At 36.7% G+C, this 18,759-nt stretch overlaps 1 protein-coding gene across 1 annotated transcript in view; it reads right to left on the bottom strand.

Annotated features, from left to right (window-relative positions):
• The window catches only part of FAM98B (family with sequence similarity 98 member B), a 35,797-nt gene extending 19,497 nt beyond the window's left edge, over nucleotides 1-16,300 (bottom strand). The window contains exons 1-4 of the mRNA XM_060098286.1: nucleotides 16,193-16,300; nucleotides 7,693-7,838; nucleotides 6,400-6,534; nucleotides 515-693 (exon numbers count right to left, since the gene is read on the bottom strand). Of these exons, the coding sequence (XP_059954269.1) occupies nucleotides 515-693; nucleotides 6,400-6,534; nucleotides 7,693-7,838; nucleotides 16,193-16,263 (531 nt within the window). The 5' untranslated portion in view covers nucleotides 16,264-16,300. The remainder of the gene's footprint in view (nucleotides 1-514; nucleotides 694-6,399; nucleotides 6,535-7,692; nucleotides 7,839-16,192) is intronic.
• Nucleotides 16,301-18,759: the final 2,459 nt, after the last annotated feature.

Below are 18,759 nucleotides of genomic sequence, written 5' to 3'. Positions count from 1 at the left end.
AACCTTGTTTAGGAAAGGGACCCTTAAATTTGTAAAAGGATTTCTATCAGGGCAAACCTTCACAAAGCCTAGCACTGACTCATTAAGATCTGATTCCTGAATATTACTTATAGTCAAATTAGGTCACGTGCATATTAACTCCAAATCCAAAATTTAGTTTACACGAAGATAAACGTTTCTTTAAATAGAATGTGTATCTTGTACTTAAAGGAAATACAGTTGACCCTTGAACAACATGGGTTTGAACTGTGCTGGTCCACTTATATGTGACTTTTTTTCACTAAATAAAATTACAGTACTATCCGATCCACAGGTGGTTGAATTTACAAATGCGAACCGCAGATACAGAGGGACAACAGTGAAGTTGTATGTTAATTATCGACTCTGCAGAGGGTCAGCACCCCTAAGTCCCACATTGTTCAAGGGTCAACTGTATTTTCATTTTTCATTCAACATTTACATATCAGCATTTAATTGAATTTGGGGGAAATGAAAAATAAAAAAAATACAATACCTTTGATTCCACTTGGTTCAGCATAAGTGGAATGTCAGAAGTTGTTGATTTGGGAATACCAAGGGTATCGCAGATAGCTTGAACTTCCTGATAAGTTTCACTATTTTTATCTAATTGAGAATTTTTACGTTTCTTGTTCTGTAATATCTGTAAAGCTTGAAGCTCTGTACTTAAAAATACTATAATAAGAAAAGGGAAAAACAAATAATGTTAAAATGTGCAAGAATGCTTTAAAGATCCCACTTCTGGGTATACATGCAAAGGAGCGAAAATGAGGATCTCAAAAGAGATCTTCACTACCATATTCACTACTGTATTGTTCATAACAGCCAAGATTTGGAAACAACCTAGGTGTCCTTCAACAGATGAATGGATAAAGAAAATGTGGTATAGGTATACAACGGAATTATTATCCAGCTTTAAAAAAGAAGGAAATCCAGCCATTTGTGACAACATGGATGAACCTGGAGGACACTGTGCAAAGTGAAATAAGCCAGACGCAGAAAGACAAATACTAACGATATCACTTTTATGAGGAATCTAAAACAGTCAAACTCCTAAAGTAGAAAGTAGAATGGTGATTGCCAGGCCAGGGAAGGAGGAAACAAGGAGTTTAGTTAAATATAAATTTTATATTCGTTAAATATAAATTTCTGAAGAACTGGTGATCTGTTTTATTGAAATTTTAAAATCAGAGGGACCGGGACTTCCCTGGTGGCGCAGTGGTTAAGAATCTGCCTGCCAATGCAGGGGACACAGGTTCAATCCCTGGTCTGGGAAGATCCCACATGCGGCGAAGCAACTAAGCCCGTACGCCACAACTACTGAGCCTGAGCTCTAGAGCCCGCAAGCCACAACTACCGAAACCCATGCGCCTAGAGTCTGTCCTCCACAACAAGAGAACCCACAGCAATGAGAAGCCCGCGCACCACAACAAAGAGTAGCCCCCGCTCGTCGCAACTAGAGAAAGCCCGCGTGCAGTAACTAAGACCCAACAGAGCCAAAGTTAAAAAATCAGAGGGACCTTGGCATAGTCCTCATAAGCAAAGTTTGATACATACTGGTTATATAAGATGAGTAAATCCTAGAGATCTACTTTACAGCATAGTGCCTATAGTTAACAATACTATATTGTACACTTAAAAATTTGCTAAGATGGTAAATCTTACATTAAATATTCTTATTATAAAAAGAAATAATAATAAAGAGGGCAGAAGGAATCTTTTTTCTAAATAGTGCCTACTTGCAAAGAGTTTAAAGCCTAGTAGGAGAGACCCACCTGTACTTCAACAATTTTAAAATGCTTAAGAATGTGTAAGACTAATAAAATATTCTCTCTCTGATATGCACAGCTCAAGCCAGGGGAGAATGTATAGCTTTAACTGATCTATTAAGCAGACAGAGCAATTTGAAAAACTGCCTTTAAGACAGACCACCCCAGGCTGTTCACAAGTCCTTTCACTGTCACCATTTTATTTCATCCTTTCAACAGCCATATTTTTAAAAATCATTCAAAAATCTTAGATGGAAAAAACAAAACAACACAAAATGGAAACAGACTCATATACACAGAGAACAAATGGGTAGTTGCCAGAGAGAAGGGGTGTGGGGGTGGGGTAGAACAGGTGAAGGGGCTTAAGAGGTACGAACCTCCAGATAGAAAAGGAATCAGCCACGGGGGTGTAACACACAATATAAAATACGGTCAATAATACTGTAATAACTTCGTATGGGGACAGATGGTTACTAGATTTACCATGGTGACCATTTCATAATGTATGCAGATGTCAAATCACTATGTGGTACACCTGAAACTAACAATATTTTATGTGAACTCTATTTCAATTTTTTTTTTTTTTTTTTTTTTTTTTTTTGCTGTACGCGGGCCTCTCACTGCTGTGGCCTCTCCCGTTGCGGAGCACAGGCTCCGGACACACAGGCTCCGCGGCCATGGCTCGCGGGCCCAGCCGCTCCGCGGCATGTGGGATCTTCCGGGATCGGGGCACGAACCCGTGTCCCCTGCATCGGCAGGCGGACTCTCAACCACTGCGCCACCAGGGAAGCCCTGTATTTCAATTTTTAAAAAGCCTAAAAAATATCATTTTGGAAAGCAAAAAATTATCTTAAATCATTAGTCTTTTTTAAAATTAACTTTTACAACAGTACAGTTAAGATATTGGGGTTTGTTTTTGTTTAGTTAAAGTTATACACACACACACAATTTAATACAACAGTTTCGACTTCAGCTGAGCAGAAAAAATATCTGAGAAATTGTTTAAAAGTACAAGTAGCAGGGTCCCACCCTCAGAGATTCTGAACCAGTAGGTCTGAAGTAGGATCTGGGAATCTGTGTGGTTTTAGACCCAAGGTGACTCTCATGGGCAGGCAGGATTGAGAGCCACTAATTTAAGATTTTTCCATGTAATCTATACACAATAGTGTAAAGAACCCACAAAAAGTTAAGACCAACATCTATCAAACTTTGCATATGAGGACTATGCCAAGGTCCCTCTGATTTTTTAACTTCATTAAGCAGATCACCAGTTCTTCAAAAATTTATATTTTGTGCAGAACCATGGTTGAAGCCTGTCTTTGTTCTATGGAAACATGCTGTATGTAACAGTACAAACAAGAGTTCAGTCTAGTATTTAAAATGCTAATCCTCACAGATGGAAAATAATACAGTGAAAAGTCTTCTTCCCACCACAGATCCTCAGATTCCCCCTCCCCAGAGGCAATCACCAGTGTTAGTTTCTTGGGCATATTTTTAGGCGCACGCGTGTGTGTGTGTGTGTGTGTGTGTGTGTGTGTGTGTGTGTGTGTATTTAGTATATGTCTCTACCATCTATGCACTTTTATTTCTTTTATAGAAACAAGAGCATATGATACATGTTCTGTATATTTTTTATTTACCAATATATCTTAGAGATCATTCCATATTTACACATTTTATCTACTCTCATTCTAACGGCTATAGAATGGTATCACTGCAAAGATGTACCATTTCTATTTAACTACTACAAACAATGCCATAATGAACATTCTTTTCATATATCTTTGTACAGTTAATATGAACTCCTAGTCATTGAATTGCCAAGTCAAAAGAGAGGTGAATTTTAATTGTGTTATTGAAAATTTGCCTTTCCAAAAGATTGTACCAATTACTCTCCCACCACACTCCAATGCCTGTAGTATATGAGAATGCTTACTCCCCCCAGACTTGTATTATGACTTTTTTTTTCTGGTATTTGCTAGCCTGGTAAGTGAAAAATCGTATCCTTTTTTTTGTTTGTTTTTTGTAACTCTTTAACTCTGGGGGATAACTGTGCATCTTTTCATGTTTAGAAGCAATTTTTTAAAAACTTTTTTCTGTAGAATGCCTTTTCATGCCTTATGTACTTTACATATTTTTCCAGTGAGTTTTTATCTCTATAAAAGCTCTCTACATAGTAAGGAATGTGGCCCTTTTCATTTTACACAAGTTGCAAACAATTCTAAAAGAACATGAAGAAGCTTATTATATCAATATGTTTTAAAGGTAGTCAAACTAAAGATAAAGGTGAAATAGATGCTGGTAAAATTGTGAATTGGTATAACCTTTCTGGAGCAAATTATGGCAATATATCTAGACCAGAGAATTTTTTTAAATGTTCATGATATTTGTCTAAGTAACCAAAAATATGAACAAAGAAATTAATTTAAAATCGAAAAATCGGGACTTCCCTGGTGGCGCAGTGGTTAAGAATCTGCCTGCCAACTCAGGGGACATGGGTTCAAACCCTGGTCCGGGAAGATCTGACATGCGGTGAAGCAACTAAGCCTGTGCGCCACAACTACTGAGCCTGCGCTCTAGAGCCTGCGAGCCACAACTACTGAGCCCACGCGCCTAGAGCCCATGCTCTGCAACAACAGAAGCCACCATAATAAGAAGCCCACGCACCGCGCAACAAAGAGTAGCCCCCGCTCACCGCAACTAGAGAAAGCCTGCACGCAACAAAGACCCAACATAGCCATAAAAAGATAGATGAATAAATAAATTAGAAAAATCCAAATACCCCCAAATTTGAAATATATTAAATAAAAATGTCCGTAGCATAGAATGTTATGTAGCCAATTTAAATTATTTTTTCAAAAAATACTAAGTGATGGGAAAATGCTCACAATACATTAAATGAAGAAGAGGAAGAGCAGGAACTACATCTGTAACAGATCTCAATCTTATTTAAATATGTGTGTACAAAGGAAAAAGAGAAGGAAAAGGAAATACACTGAAAAGTTATTCATGATCCTCTCTGGGGAGTGAAATTATAAATTATTTTCTTCTTTTCATATTTATCTACTTTGTAAGATTTCTATGATGAGCATGTATTTTTTCAACATGTAACATAAAATTTACCATTCTAACTATTTTTAAGTGTACAGTGGCATTAAGTACATTCACACGGTTGTATAACCATCACCACCATCCATCCATCCATCCATCTCCAGAATATTTTCACCTTCCTCAACTGAAATTTTGTACTCATTTAACAATTCCCCATTTCACCCCACCTCCTGAGCATGTATTTTTATAATCAGAAAAAACTATACCAACCTCTCTTAGATCTCCTCTTTACTTTTACTTGGACCAGAAACTTATATTACCGTTATTGCTGAGCTTCTTAGAAGCAAAGGCAAAAAGGGAAACATGATGGTTTACACAGTTCTCACTGACTAACATAAAGAATTACAGATTACCTATATCTAAGGTAAGGATAAGGTAATCTAAGGATTACCTATATCTATATGCAAGTTCCTCATGGCCAGTGCTTCTTACCTTCCTTTTTGTCCCAATACACCTAAGGGTTACTGTGACCTCCCATTAATAACAATGGTTCATTAAATCAGTGACTTACACTGAATGGGAGGAAGACAAGGAAATAGTGTAAGAAATGGGGGAAGGGCACATAATTTTTATCCTCCCCAAAACAAACAAGATAATTCAAACGTCAACACTTCCAACACCACCGCTAGTTAAACACATAAACATGATTTCTGCTCTAATGAAACACATAAACATGATTTCTGCTCTAATGAAACTAACATTTTAACACTAGAACATAGAGGAATATATCACATGCATCTTTTTATAAATGGTACAACCTAAAATAATAGAAATCTTCAATAATAGAAGATGTTAGAAAAATTCTTTCAAATAGTCACCGCTTATAGAACTTTCAAAATAGCATGAAATTAAACTAACCGAATTTTAAAAAATTTTAAGGGAGCCAAAATAAATAAATGGATGTTATTCATAGTAATTGTTTAGATATAGGTAATCTGTACTCCAAATTCACCCTTGATGAAAATAGGCCACACTCACTAAAATTCAAGTGGCACAAGGGCACAATTTTTTTTTTAAACTGATATATCCCTAATGCTTAGAGCAGTTTCTGGTACAGTAGAAAGTGATCAATAAATATTTTTGAACCATCATTCAGTGCCTATCATCTAATAATCTGCTTAGCAGCCTAGTTTCAGAGAGCTTTAAGATTAAATAGGAGTTTGGAGATCACCACTTAAGCCAATTAGTCATAAATGTAAAGAGATGAATTAGGTGAAGGAAAAATTACTGAAGTACCATACAAGTCACAAACACTGGGCATTCTATATTGGCCAAATAAATCATAAGTGTTAGAAATCTTAAAGAGTACATTAGTAGAATTTATACTACATTTATATAAAAATCTCTGAGTCAGCTTCATATTTTAAGCCAAGTATTAAAAACTTTCTAATACACAAAATATCTAATGCTTCACTAATTAAAGTTCATAAATCTTCACTTGAAAATAACACAAACCAGATTAAACACATGCATTTAAATTGTTCAAAGAAACATAACTTACATAGAAGTTTCAAACAGTCATCCTTCTTTTTTAAACGGTCTTTAATATCTCCTGATATGAGTACAGAATATGGACATGCCATTTCTTTTAAAAAGCCACTTATCTCAAGCTGGAAGCTTTCTAGATCATCTTTCCCTTTAAACAAGAAAAGGTATAAAACATTTACTAAATATTTACTATTTACCATGTAATCTGATACTATCAAATCTACCACTAGTTGATTTTAAATTTATATTCAATTCCAAATTTTCACTTTGACATTAAATCCTTAAATGTGTGACCCCAAAAGCTTAGGTCAAAGTAACCAAAACATATTTCTACATATGGAAAGCAACACTTAAATTCAAGAACATTAAGTATCTAATCATGAAATTATAAATATTTTTATATTTAAATCTCTATATCTTCCAATGGGCTTTCCATAAAGGCAGATAAAATGGAAATATTTTATGTTAGTAACTGAAATATTAAAAGCATTATTATGGCTATAATTCTTAATTGGCTTCAGAGCAAATGATACATTTCTATTGTATTTCTATGGATTTGGATAATAAATGCTATCATCGAATTAAGCCTCAGCACTTATCTTTCTTTCATCATCTAATTATGTGGGAACTTGTGTCATAAGTTCTGAATTCAGCTTATTTTACTTAGCTTCAAGTGAATTCTATTAGATTTGGCATGGAAAAAAACAATCTAAAAGTAAGGACAGCATCAGAAGGGAAGGCTACTGGTCTCCTAGCAAATGCCCCCCCAAATTTTATTTTTCATTTTATTACACTGTCTGAAATTCTACCAAAGACCCACAAGAACTCCAGCTACCAATACAGTAGTGAATTAAATAAACCTTGTGAGCTAGTACAGGAGTTTTTTTATAAATGTATTCCTATGTGAATCCATGTCCTGAGTTATAGGTTTGGTAATACAACTTAAATTAGGGATTACATATATGTATACTTTAGGGAAAAAAACACCTTAATTCAAAATAAGCACTATTCAAAAATTAAACTTTTTAAATAACCAAATTCAGACTCTTCTTTTTCTAAAGAACAATACTAAGTTCAAGACAGCAGATAAACAATAATTATTTATAATCTTGCATAAATTTAAGAACCAATTTTGGATTAATCAATATAAAATTTAATCCAAAGATATTTAAATCACGTATTGAAGTTCTTTGTAGTAATGACACTTCTTTGTACAGTAAGCACATTATAGATAAAACTGTAAATCATAACCTATCATTTCATTTTATTAGTAAACAGAAAAGTAAATAAAACTCAATAGCAATACCAGCTGAAGTGATACTTTCTTCCAAGTTGCACAATGATTTTATTTGAGAGCCTAACCAAACACAGAGTTCTGAAAATTCAGGTGAAGATAGTCCACCCTCTGCTGCCTTTATAAGGGCTTGCTCTTCTAACAGTGGTCCCTTATACCTAGAAAGGAAGATATAAAAGGTTAAAACAAACAAACAAACAAAACCCTAATACACCTAATACTTTTAAATCAACATCTGCTGCCTGTCTTTGTAAATAAAATATTATTGGAACACAGCCAACAACTGTACCCATTTACAAACTCTCTCTGGCTGTTTTCCTGTATTTGTGACAGGGACAGTGTGGCCAGTAAAGCCTAAAATTTTTACTATCTGGTCTGTTACAGAAATAGTTTGCTGATTTCTGCTCTATATAATTAACATTTGACTTTGTTTTAAAATTTTTTAGTAAAATTATCAACCAATTTTAAGATAAATATTACATATAACAAAGTCAAATAGAATAGAGTCTAATAACTATACTAGTTACAAGAATAAGAAAAAGGTAATATAGTGAAAAAAGAACAGATGCAAATTTAAATTAAAAAAATTAAAACTGAGGACATATGAGATTATTTTAACCTTAACCATTTCTTTTATAATTTTATACTTGTAAACACTGCTACTAAGTGTATTTGAATAGAACCTTAAATTTTCAAACCATTTTTACGTATTATCTTAATTGAATTTGATACCAGTTTTCTACTTTTACTGTTCTTTCTGTAACTGAGCTTTTTTTCCCCCACATTATTAAACTTATAAGTTTTAGCACAGTTGATGGGTTTTAATCCATTGTATTTATTTTTCTTTTGATACTCAAATTGTCCTATCTCTGATTAGTGGGAGCGCATTCATGTTACTCAATGAGTCCTTGGACTTGTCCCCATTATTCTTTGAATATTTTCCTTGCTTTCTATGACAATATGTTCCTCCCCTATATCTGTAATCAGCCATTTCTCCAAGAAGCCCTGATTCTCTTCAATGGTATTTAGAATACCCAATCTGGTCGTAAAGGTTAGTCACTGTATCTGTATCTTTTTAAAAGAAATTATATCAGGAGTTCACACTGCTATTTCCAGTTCAAATTTAGAATTATAGGGTTTTTACCTATTTTGTTATATATATATATATATATATATATATATATATTTTTTTTTTTTTTTTTTTTTTTTTTTTTTTTTTTGGTGGTATGTGAGCCTCTCACTGCTGTGGCCTCTCCCGTTGCGGAGCACAGGCTCCGGACGCGCAGGCTCAACGGCCATGGCTCACAGGCCCAGCCGCTCTGCGGCACGTGGGATCTTCCCGGACCGGGGCACAAACCCGTGTCCCCTGCACCGGGAGGCGGACTCTCAACCACTGCGCCACCAGGGAAGCCCCCTGTTTTATATTTTTATCTATTTTTCTCTTACAATGAAAATGCTGGTTTTTTATGACATTTACAGAATCCTAGTAAATATAAAAATAACATAAATTACATAGTTTCAGAATAGAAAAAAACAGCATTATTACTAAAAATAAAATTAATGAAAACAATTTATATTTTTATCTTTAGAATATATTCCAGTAAGGATGTATAGAAAAACAATTCCTTTCCATGTGATTAAACCTCCTACTCAATACACTGATAGATATTTTTTTCATTTTGCTTTTAATTTTTAGGGATTTGTCTCTCTTTTTTTGTTCTGATTTCATTTTAATTTTGCTTTCATTTTAATTTTGCTTTACAATTATGTAAAACATTTATACGGTTTCAAAGTCTAAAACAAAAACAAGGTACATTCAGACAATTCTAGCTTGCAATCTTAATACTGTTCCATCTAGTACTCTGTTTCCTCCCTTCCTCAGGAAACCGTATTTATTAGTTTGGGGTTGTCAAACCATAATGTTTTAAAATATAAACATATATATACACAAAAAAAAAATATATATATATATATATAAATGTATCTTTTTTAGATAAAAGGCAGCCTACTATCTACTGTTCTATTCCTTTTTTTAAACACACACACATGCACAGACACATATTTATATATACTAGAGATCTGTAGAGATACTATTCAAACATTTTTATAGTTGTATCCACTGTCTGGATATACCATATTTTATTTGCTATGCCCCCGCTGAAGGACATTTTGGTTTTTTGTAGTGCTTTGCTATTAAAAAAATTGGGCAAATTTTTGTCAGTGTATATCTGGGATAGATTTCTAGAGGTGGGATCACTGGATCAAAGGGTAAATGGCTATCCAACTTTGCTGGATAATGTTAAATTTGCCTATACAGGGGTTGTACCATTAAAGTAGAAGAGTATCCATTACCCATAACTTACCAAACATTTGACTCATGTCAAACATTTGGATTTTTGACCATCTGGTATCTCAGTATAGTTTTAATTTACATTTCTCTTATGGCACGACTGTACATCTTTTGATATGTTTAAAGGCCATTTGCGTTTCTTTTTCTCTAAATTCTCTGGTCATATTTCACGAAGGGTGAGTATTTTCAAAGCCCCGTTGTGCAGATAAGAAATCAAGGCTCAACAAGGTTAGTATACCTGTCTTAAGTAGCAGGCCAGATGAATATTCCAATTCATCTACTCTTTACAGCAATGATTTGAAGTTATTATTATCCTAATTCTGTAGGACCAGAAGATAATATCAGAAGATAAATGATGACACTCTGATTTAAATCCAGATTTGACCCCAAATGCTCCATGTGAACTCAAACTTCTGTCTACACTAATAAGGAAACAAAGTAAATAACCTGGCCAGGTAATGCAGCCAGGTAAAGACAGCTGGGACTACATCAGTCTCTGCTCCTCCAACCAAGACTGGTTCCCCTGTATTACCTTTCTACCATGTCTTACAGCACCTCACATTGAGACTTAATAGTAAATATCTTATTTCCCCCTACTTGTTTTCACTTCTGCAATAAAGCAATAATCATAAGCTCCTGAAAAAATTTAACTAATTCATATTATTGGTAAGTTATTTTTACTGAAATGCCAATTTTAAAATTCAGCAAAAATTTACTAAATCACCAAAAATACTAAATCCTGAATACACAAGCTTTAATGCCTCAGTTCATCAAAATAGGTAAAAAAGAAAAAAGAAATGCATTTAACAAACCTGAATATCTAATAACAATCATAATCATATAGTAACTAACATTTATAAACTAATCTTAGGCCAGTGCTATGTGCTGTATGTATATTACCTTATTTAATTGTCACAATATCCTATAAGATAGGTATTATTATCATGCTTAGTTTGTTCTATAAATTCTTATTTAATTAGGAAAGTGCTACTCTTATTCCAAAGAGTAACTCCAAAGAGTAATAACTTAGTAGTAACTGGGGACACCTCCCCTAGGCCTAGACTCCCCCAGGGCCATGCACACTTGAACCACAGTTGCCGATCTGACACTGCTCTAAGCTGGGTGAACCAAACCTTCAGTCCAGTAGGGCCATTGGTAAACCTTAACGAAGACACAGCCAGGGTCTAATTTAGTTTCTGCTTTCTATTTTCATTGGACAACATATAAAATATTAGACCCTTTCTTTCCCCCTGTCATTTACCCACCCTACTGGCTTGCCTCTGATCCAGCTCTCCACTTCTTCCTGCTTCTCAAACTCTTCCATATGTTCCATCCATAAACAACAACTCTCCTATTCTGTCAATGTCTTCTCAGAAAGATTTATCCCTACTACCTCTAGCTTTGGGTATTTTACTCTTAAGTGCCTGACGGTCAAATGGTGGGGATTTTGTCCTCCTTGCTTCCCAATACAGCATCCATATCACTGCTCCCCCATTATCTTTTTTTAATTGAAATATAGTTGATTTACAATGTTGTGTTAGTTTCAGATGCACAGCAAAGTGATTCAGTTATATGTACATATATATCTATTTTTTTTCAGACTGTTTTCCCTTATAGGTTATTACAAAATACTGAGTATAGTTCCCTGAGCTATACAGTAGGTCCTTGTTTACCTATTTTATATACAGTAGCATGTATATGTTAATCCCAAACTCTTAATTTACCCCTCCCCACCCATACCCTTTTCCCTTTGGTAACCATTAAGTTTGTTTTCTATGTCCTGTGGGTCTATTTCTGTTTCGTATATAAGTTCATTTTTGTATCATTCTTTTTTTAGATTCCACATATAAGTGATATTATATGATATTTGTCTTTCTCTGGCTTACTTCATTTAGTATGATAATCTCTAAGTCCATCCATGTTACTGCAAATGGCATTATTTCATTCTTTTTTATAACTAATATTCCATTGTATAAATACACCACATCTTCTTTATCCATTCCTCTGTCGATGGACATTTAGGTTGCTTCCATGTCTTGGCTATAATAAATAGTGCTGCAATGAACACTGGAGTGCATGTATTTTTTCAAATTATGGTTTTCTCCAGATGTATGCCCAGGAGTGGGACTGCAGGCTCATATGGTAGTTCTACTTTTAGTTTTTTAAGGAACCTCCATACTGTTCTCCATAGTGACTGCACAAATTTACATTCCCACCAACAGTATAGGAGGGTTCCCTTTTCTCCACACCCTCTCCAGCATTTATTATTGTTTGTAGACTTTTTGAAGATGGTCATTCTGACCAGTGTGAGGTGATGGTAGTTTTGATTTGCATTTCTCTAATAATTAGAGATGTTGAGCATCTTTTCATGTGCTTTTTGGCCATCTGTATGTCTTCTTTGGAGAAATGTCTATTTAGATCTTCTGCCCATTTTTTGATCGACTCCCTCATTATCTTATAAATATCTCCTGCTCTCTCCAGGCTCAGGCCAGTTAGATTTGCCACCCTCTTTCTCTCGTGGTTTTCACCTATCAATCTCTTGGACACTCTTCAACATTCCCTGTGCTCAGTTTTTCCTCCCCATTCCTATTTTTTTCAATTATATTGAGTTTCTTCAAAGTCCACATGTATACCCTTTCCAATACCCTGAGCTCTCAATTCCCTAACCTCCTCTTTTCCAACCTTTGCCACTGCACATAAGTAAGCCACGCCCAAATCATGCCATCACCTGGAACTACGTCACTTCCGAAATCACTAATTTGAACGTCACTCCCTGACAATAGCCTACTATCTATCCTTCCAGCTTGCTCTTTTGACCACACTTAATATCATCTCTACTTCAGTTCCTATGGTCCCTCCACATTCTCTGTATATCCTAGCTCCCCCGGCTGTCTTCACTTTCTTCCCTGTCCAATTGAGATTCCAAAGTGTATCACTTTATTTTGTTGCTCAATAAATACCTGTTGAAGAAATGAATCCTTTGTACTGTCATCTCCTTCAGCTCTAATAGCCAATCAAATCACTAAGACCAGTAATATACTTCTTTCTATATCCACTGCCACTAAGCAACCATCACTTCTTGCCTAGACTACTAACTAATTCTCCAATCTATTTTCCACCTTGCTGACAGAGGTAACTTTTCAAACTAGACATCTAATCCAGCGGTCCCCAACCTTTTTGGCACCAGGGACCAGTTTTGTGGAAGACAATTTTTCCACAGAGTGGGGCGGAGCGGGGGGAGTAGGGGAGTTGGTTCCGGCGGTAATGTGAGCCATGGGGAGCAGCAGATGAAGCTTCGCTCGCTCCACGCTCACCCACTGCTCACCTCCTGCTGTGCAGCCTGGTTCCTAACAGGCCTCAGACCAGTACTGGCCCATGGCCCGGGGGTTGGGGACCCCTGATCTAATTACTCCCTTTTTTATTTAAAATTCTTCAATCATGTCGCATTGCTGTCATGACAAAGAACAAAATCCTCAACATGGCCTAAAAGGTGCTGCATGCCCTGTTCCTTGCTGATCCAATCTTCTAACACTGGTCCTTGCTCTCTGCCCTCCAGCTACATCAGCCTCCTACCAGTTCTCCTAATGTGGCAGATCCTTTCCACTTTAAGGTCTTTCATATTTTGTTCTCACTGTAAAGACACCTTTGCCCTCCTTTCCCAGCCAACGTCACCTAGTTAACTCCTACTCACCCTTCCTATTTCAACTCAAATGTCACTTCCTCAGTATTCTGTCACTAACCCCTAAGACTACATAGGTCCTCCTGCCACATTATGTCACCCTGTTCTTTTCCTTTGAAACACTTATTTTAGTTTATAAATATTTGTGTGATCATGTCTTTTTCTCCACCAGACTGTAAGCTCCATTGGGACAGGAACCAAGTCTGTTTTGCTCACCAATGACTTCTCAGAACAGCGTCCAATATACAGCTGTGCTCAGTAAATATGTGAAATAAATTTCCCTCCACAATGATGGTTCTAAACCTAGGCTGTGAAGCTTTTTAAAAATATGCATGCCTATATCGCACCCCTGAAGATCATGCTTCACTCAGCTGGTGATATATACCAGACTGAAACATTTTTTTACAAGCTCTAAACATGATTTTGATGTATAACCAGGGTTGAGATACACTGTTCTACAAAATCATAGATTGTCAGAACTGAAAGAGACTTCCGAAATCTGATCCAGCGTGCTCCTTTCACAGATTAGGAAACTAAGTTATTACTACCCTGTTTTCGTTTATAATGTACTACATCTCTAAACTGTTCTTTCATATAGATTTTCCCTTTTAATTGCTCCCTTTAATTTCCTATTTTATCTGATAAACTGAAGTACCTTCACTGATATCCTAAATGTTTTAATCACAACAGAAAATGCATTATTCACAATCTACATGGAGATTTTGAAACGCATGTTCAATTACAACACATATTGTAAATAAACAATTACTCTTTTTTCACTTTTCATTATTATAGGAAAATTCAAACTTCAAAATCTTGTCCTTAATTATTCCAGGAAAAATCAGTTCTAAAGTGTGTAAACTGTTTTACTTTCTATAGTGAATAATCTGAAATAATTTTCCTTGATAAAAGCCAAGTTTATACCAAACTTCATTTTTCAAAACACCTATAATATAAACAAATTCAAAGAATGAAAGAAATTTTTAAAAAGCACTGACTTTCCATTTTTCAAAAACTATTTATAGAATCCCACTAGTCTTATCTGGAATACTTGGGAGCTCAAAACGTTTGGGTCCGAAACACTTTAATTATTTTAACTTTTTGTGTTGGTTACTTCCTTAACCAAGTTACGTGAAAATTTCCACGGGATTTCACAGAAGTAAAAATGCCCCCTAAATAATCACTGGCTCTGTTCTTTCACTTGACAAATATTTATTCAGGATATTTAGGCTCTGTAACAATGAGTCGCTGCAAAGTAGGTACTATCAGGGTCCCAAAGAAGCAATTGATAGAGAAGCAAGTGCAGTTTTAAGAAAAATAAAGGGGGGCGAGAGGGTGGTTCGAGCTTCACGATAGCACTGCAAAGGCACAGCCTATCCTATCCAAGAAACTCCAGATGTGGCAGGGCACACAATTGCACAGATGGCTCCAATGTCTTTAATTAATGTGTATTTTTTTGACTTGCAACTATCTGGCCCTATGCTTACCTCTGTGCAGTCTCTGCTTTGAACTTTTCTTCATTCATTTACCCATTCATCCAACCACTATTTATTGTAGCAGATCTGGTTGTAGGATGTTTTGGGGAACAAGACAGGTAAGGTACCTGTTCTCCTGGAGCTGACTTTTGTGTATTAGGGGGTGGAGGGTGGGGAGGGTGGATGTTCAAGAGACAATAAATAAATGTTCAGGACAAGATAATTCGGGATAGGGACCCCAGGGCTGTGAAGAAAAACAGGATGAGGCTGAAGGAGAGACTATTTTGCATGTATTGATACCCATGCTTGCAAGTATTAACATCATTCCAGGAGCTCTCATAGCACTTAACCACCCTGAATTGCAAACACCAGTAGACTCTTTATAGTCCCCGACTAGGTAATCTACTCGTAATCTGAAAACTGTCTTCTTCCTCGGCCTAGCACACAAATACGCATTAATGAATACAGATTAACACCAAATTAATATGTTGTTAATGAATGGAAGGAACGGTGAAATGAATGGACTTGCACTGAACTAAAACCCCTTTCTCGGGTCAAGGAAGCAGGAGATTCGCTCCCGCGCCCTAATTAATCCACAGGTTGTACAAGGTAGGAGACAACAGTCGACAGCTGCACTCCGGCTTCCAGCGCCTCTCCCCCGGAGCGTCAACAATAATACCACCTGCGGGGCAGCAACTAATTCCCCAAAGGAGTGCTGCCAGCCGGGGCCCTCCGCGCCTTCGCCGCGGGTCCCAGCTGCGGAGTTCCGAGGCAAGGAGTTCGGAAGAGGGGGCCAAGCGCCCCAGCTCTCCGGGCCTGCTCCACCCCCGAAGCGGATTTCTCTCCCGCCTCTCTCTTAACTCTGTCTGCGCCGGAGGCAGCGAGGCAGGGACGGAGGCCTGCACCGAGCGGCAAGAGCTCAGCGAAGGCCCACGGGGAGGAGACTGAGGCAGCCAAGCGGAGGGACAGCTTACGTTTTCGGGGAAAGGCGGTCCCAGGACTACTCACCCCAGCGCTTCTAGAGTGTCAAGCACGTCCCCCTCCATCGTAGCTTCGGGACCCGGTTCCGGCCCTCTCATGGTCCTTCGGCCCAAAGCTGTTCCGCGCTCTAAGGAGCCCGCCGGAAACTGGCGTCGCGGCGCCAAGGTTCCGACCGGCTCTCAACCTGGACTGCCTAGGAGTGCCTCTGGCACTGGGGGACAAAACGTTCCCGGCCCGGAGGCAATTGGCTCTCCTGCCTAAAACCAATTTATGCAACAATGCTAACTTTAAAAAATAATAATAACAATAAATAGTAGAAATAAAAAGACTTCTTTGAGTTGTCTTAGCAAACATTGTGATTCTACCAAGTTCTCAACGATCAGATTCCGGCTTTCCCTTTTTATAACAAAAATCCCTAAATGAAATATTAATTATCTTGAGCTAAAGTTGTACATAATATCATGTACCTAAACAAATAATTTTTAAATGAATATACACAACAAAGCTCCAACTTTAAAGAAAAAATAGAGAGAAGGAAATTTATAACAAAATATTGTTTCATTATGAAATGTAAAAGATCAATGAAGTGATCAGATGGTTGCATCTATCTATAGAATCCTCTTCAACACACATACAGAGTATGTGTTGCACTGCTGACAAAATATAGGCGAGTTGTATAAAAAACAAAAATTCCATGGGCAGAATAGGGTAGTTGATGTGCTTTTCCAAAATTGTGACTGACTCTCCATAAAACTCCAAACAAACAAAACACAGTAGTCCCTCTGTGTACTATTTATGGAGAATTCAGTGTCTATCTAAAGAATACAAAAAATATTTTAGGGTTCATATGTAATAGAGTCAGCATAGAGCATAAAATCATTAACAGTTATATCACCCAAATGAATAACCAAATGAACTATTGAAAGTTGTGCAAAACAGTAACTATTGGTCCTTGTAAAGGACTGTCCCATGCCTCACAGAATACATAACATCCCTGGCCCTAATGCACTAAAGACACTAATGTTCTCACCTCCCAAATCACTGTTAAAAATAAAAAGCTTACCGATAAATTTGCAAAATCCCCTGAGGGAAGCTTACACATAAATTTGAACAAATATCAATAATTACTCCTCTACCATATACCCAGGCTTAAGTATAAAATTATTTGCAGCTTAATGTATTTGAATTCATCTCTAAACCAAAGACAGAGAATGTATGTTCTAAGTGGTTATTGCCTCTCTCAAAGAGTTGAAGTCATAGAAAGTACTATTCTTAGTAACCTTAGGAGACATCAATAAGGACATTTCATAATGATAAATGTGTCAAGACAACACAATGCTATAACAACCCTAAATGTTTACTTGCTTAATAACCAGCCTCAAAATATATAAATAAAAAACTTAACATACTTGAAGGAGAAATAGGCAAATCCACAATCACAAAGGAAGATTTTAAACACATTAACTGATGTAATAAGCAATTTAAAAAAAGAAAAAGAAAAAATCAATAGACATACACAAGACTTGGAAAACATGATTTACAAATGTGATATAAGAATGACTGCTCCCCGGGCTTCCCTGGTGGCACAGTGGTTGAGAGTCCGCCTGCCGATGCAGGGGACACGGGTTCGTTCCCCAGTCCGAGAAGATCCCACATGCCATGGAGCGGCTGGGCCCGTGAGCCATGGCCACTGAGCCTGCACGTCCGGAGCCTAGGCTCCACAACGGGAGAGGCCACAGCAGTGAGAGGCCCACGTACCACAAAAAAAAAAAAAAAAAAAAAAAGAATCACTGCTCCCCAAACCTTCAGAATATGAATTTTTTCAAGTTCATATATGTAATTTATAAAATTGACTTTATACTGTATTTCAAAGACTGAAATCATAAAAAGTATGTTCTCTGACCACATTACAATTAAACAAGGAAATCAATAAGAAAAAAAGAAAACTAAAGAAGTCCCCAAATATTTGATGTTTGGAATTTAAGCAATGCACTTCTAAATAATCAGATTAAACTAGAATTAAACTAAGGATTAAACTAAACAACAAATGGATATAAGAAAATATTTTTGAACTGAATGGTGATAAAAAATACCACATCAACATGTGAAGGATGCAGGTAGACCCATTCTTAAAAGAAAATATATAGCATTAAATGCAAATATTAGAAATGATAAAAGATTGAAAATTAATTATCTAAGTATCAATCTCAAGAAGCCAAAAAGCAAATCAATTAAATTCAAAGAAACAAAAAGATAGAAATAATAGAGTAGACAACAATGAAATGAGGGAAAATACAATAAAGAAATTAAGCCAGGGCTTCCCTGGTGGCGCAGTGGTTGAGAGTCCGCCTGCCGATGCAGGGGACACGGGTTCGTGCCCCGATCCCGGAGGATCCCACATGCCGCGGAGCGGCTGGGCCCGCGGGCCATGGCCGCGGAGCCTGTGTGTCCGGAGCCTGTGCTCCGCAACGGGAGAGGCCACAGCGGTGAGAGGCCCGCATACAGAAAAAAAAAAAAAAAAGAAATTAAGCCAAATTTGAGTCTTTTTGCAAGGACTAAATAGTATTGACAAACCTTTATCCAAACTGATCAAG

Source organism: Mesoplodon densirostris, chromosome 4 (genome assembly GCF_025265405.1).
Source record: "Mesoplodon densirostris isolate mMesDen1 chromosome 4, mMesDen1 primary haplotype, whole genome shotgun sequence".
NCBI classification, from domain to species: Eukaryota; Metazoa; Chordata; class Mammalia; order Artiodactyla; family Ziphiidae; genus Mesoplodon; species Mesoplodon densirostris.
This window is presented reverse-complemented; position numbering and strand designations above follow the sequence as displayed.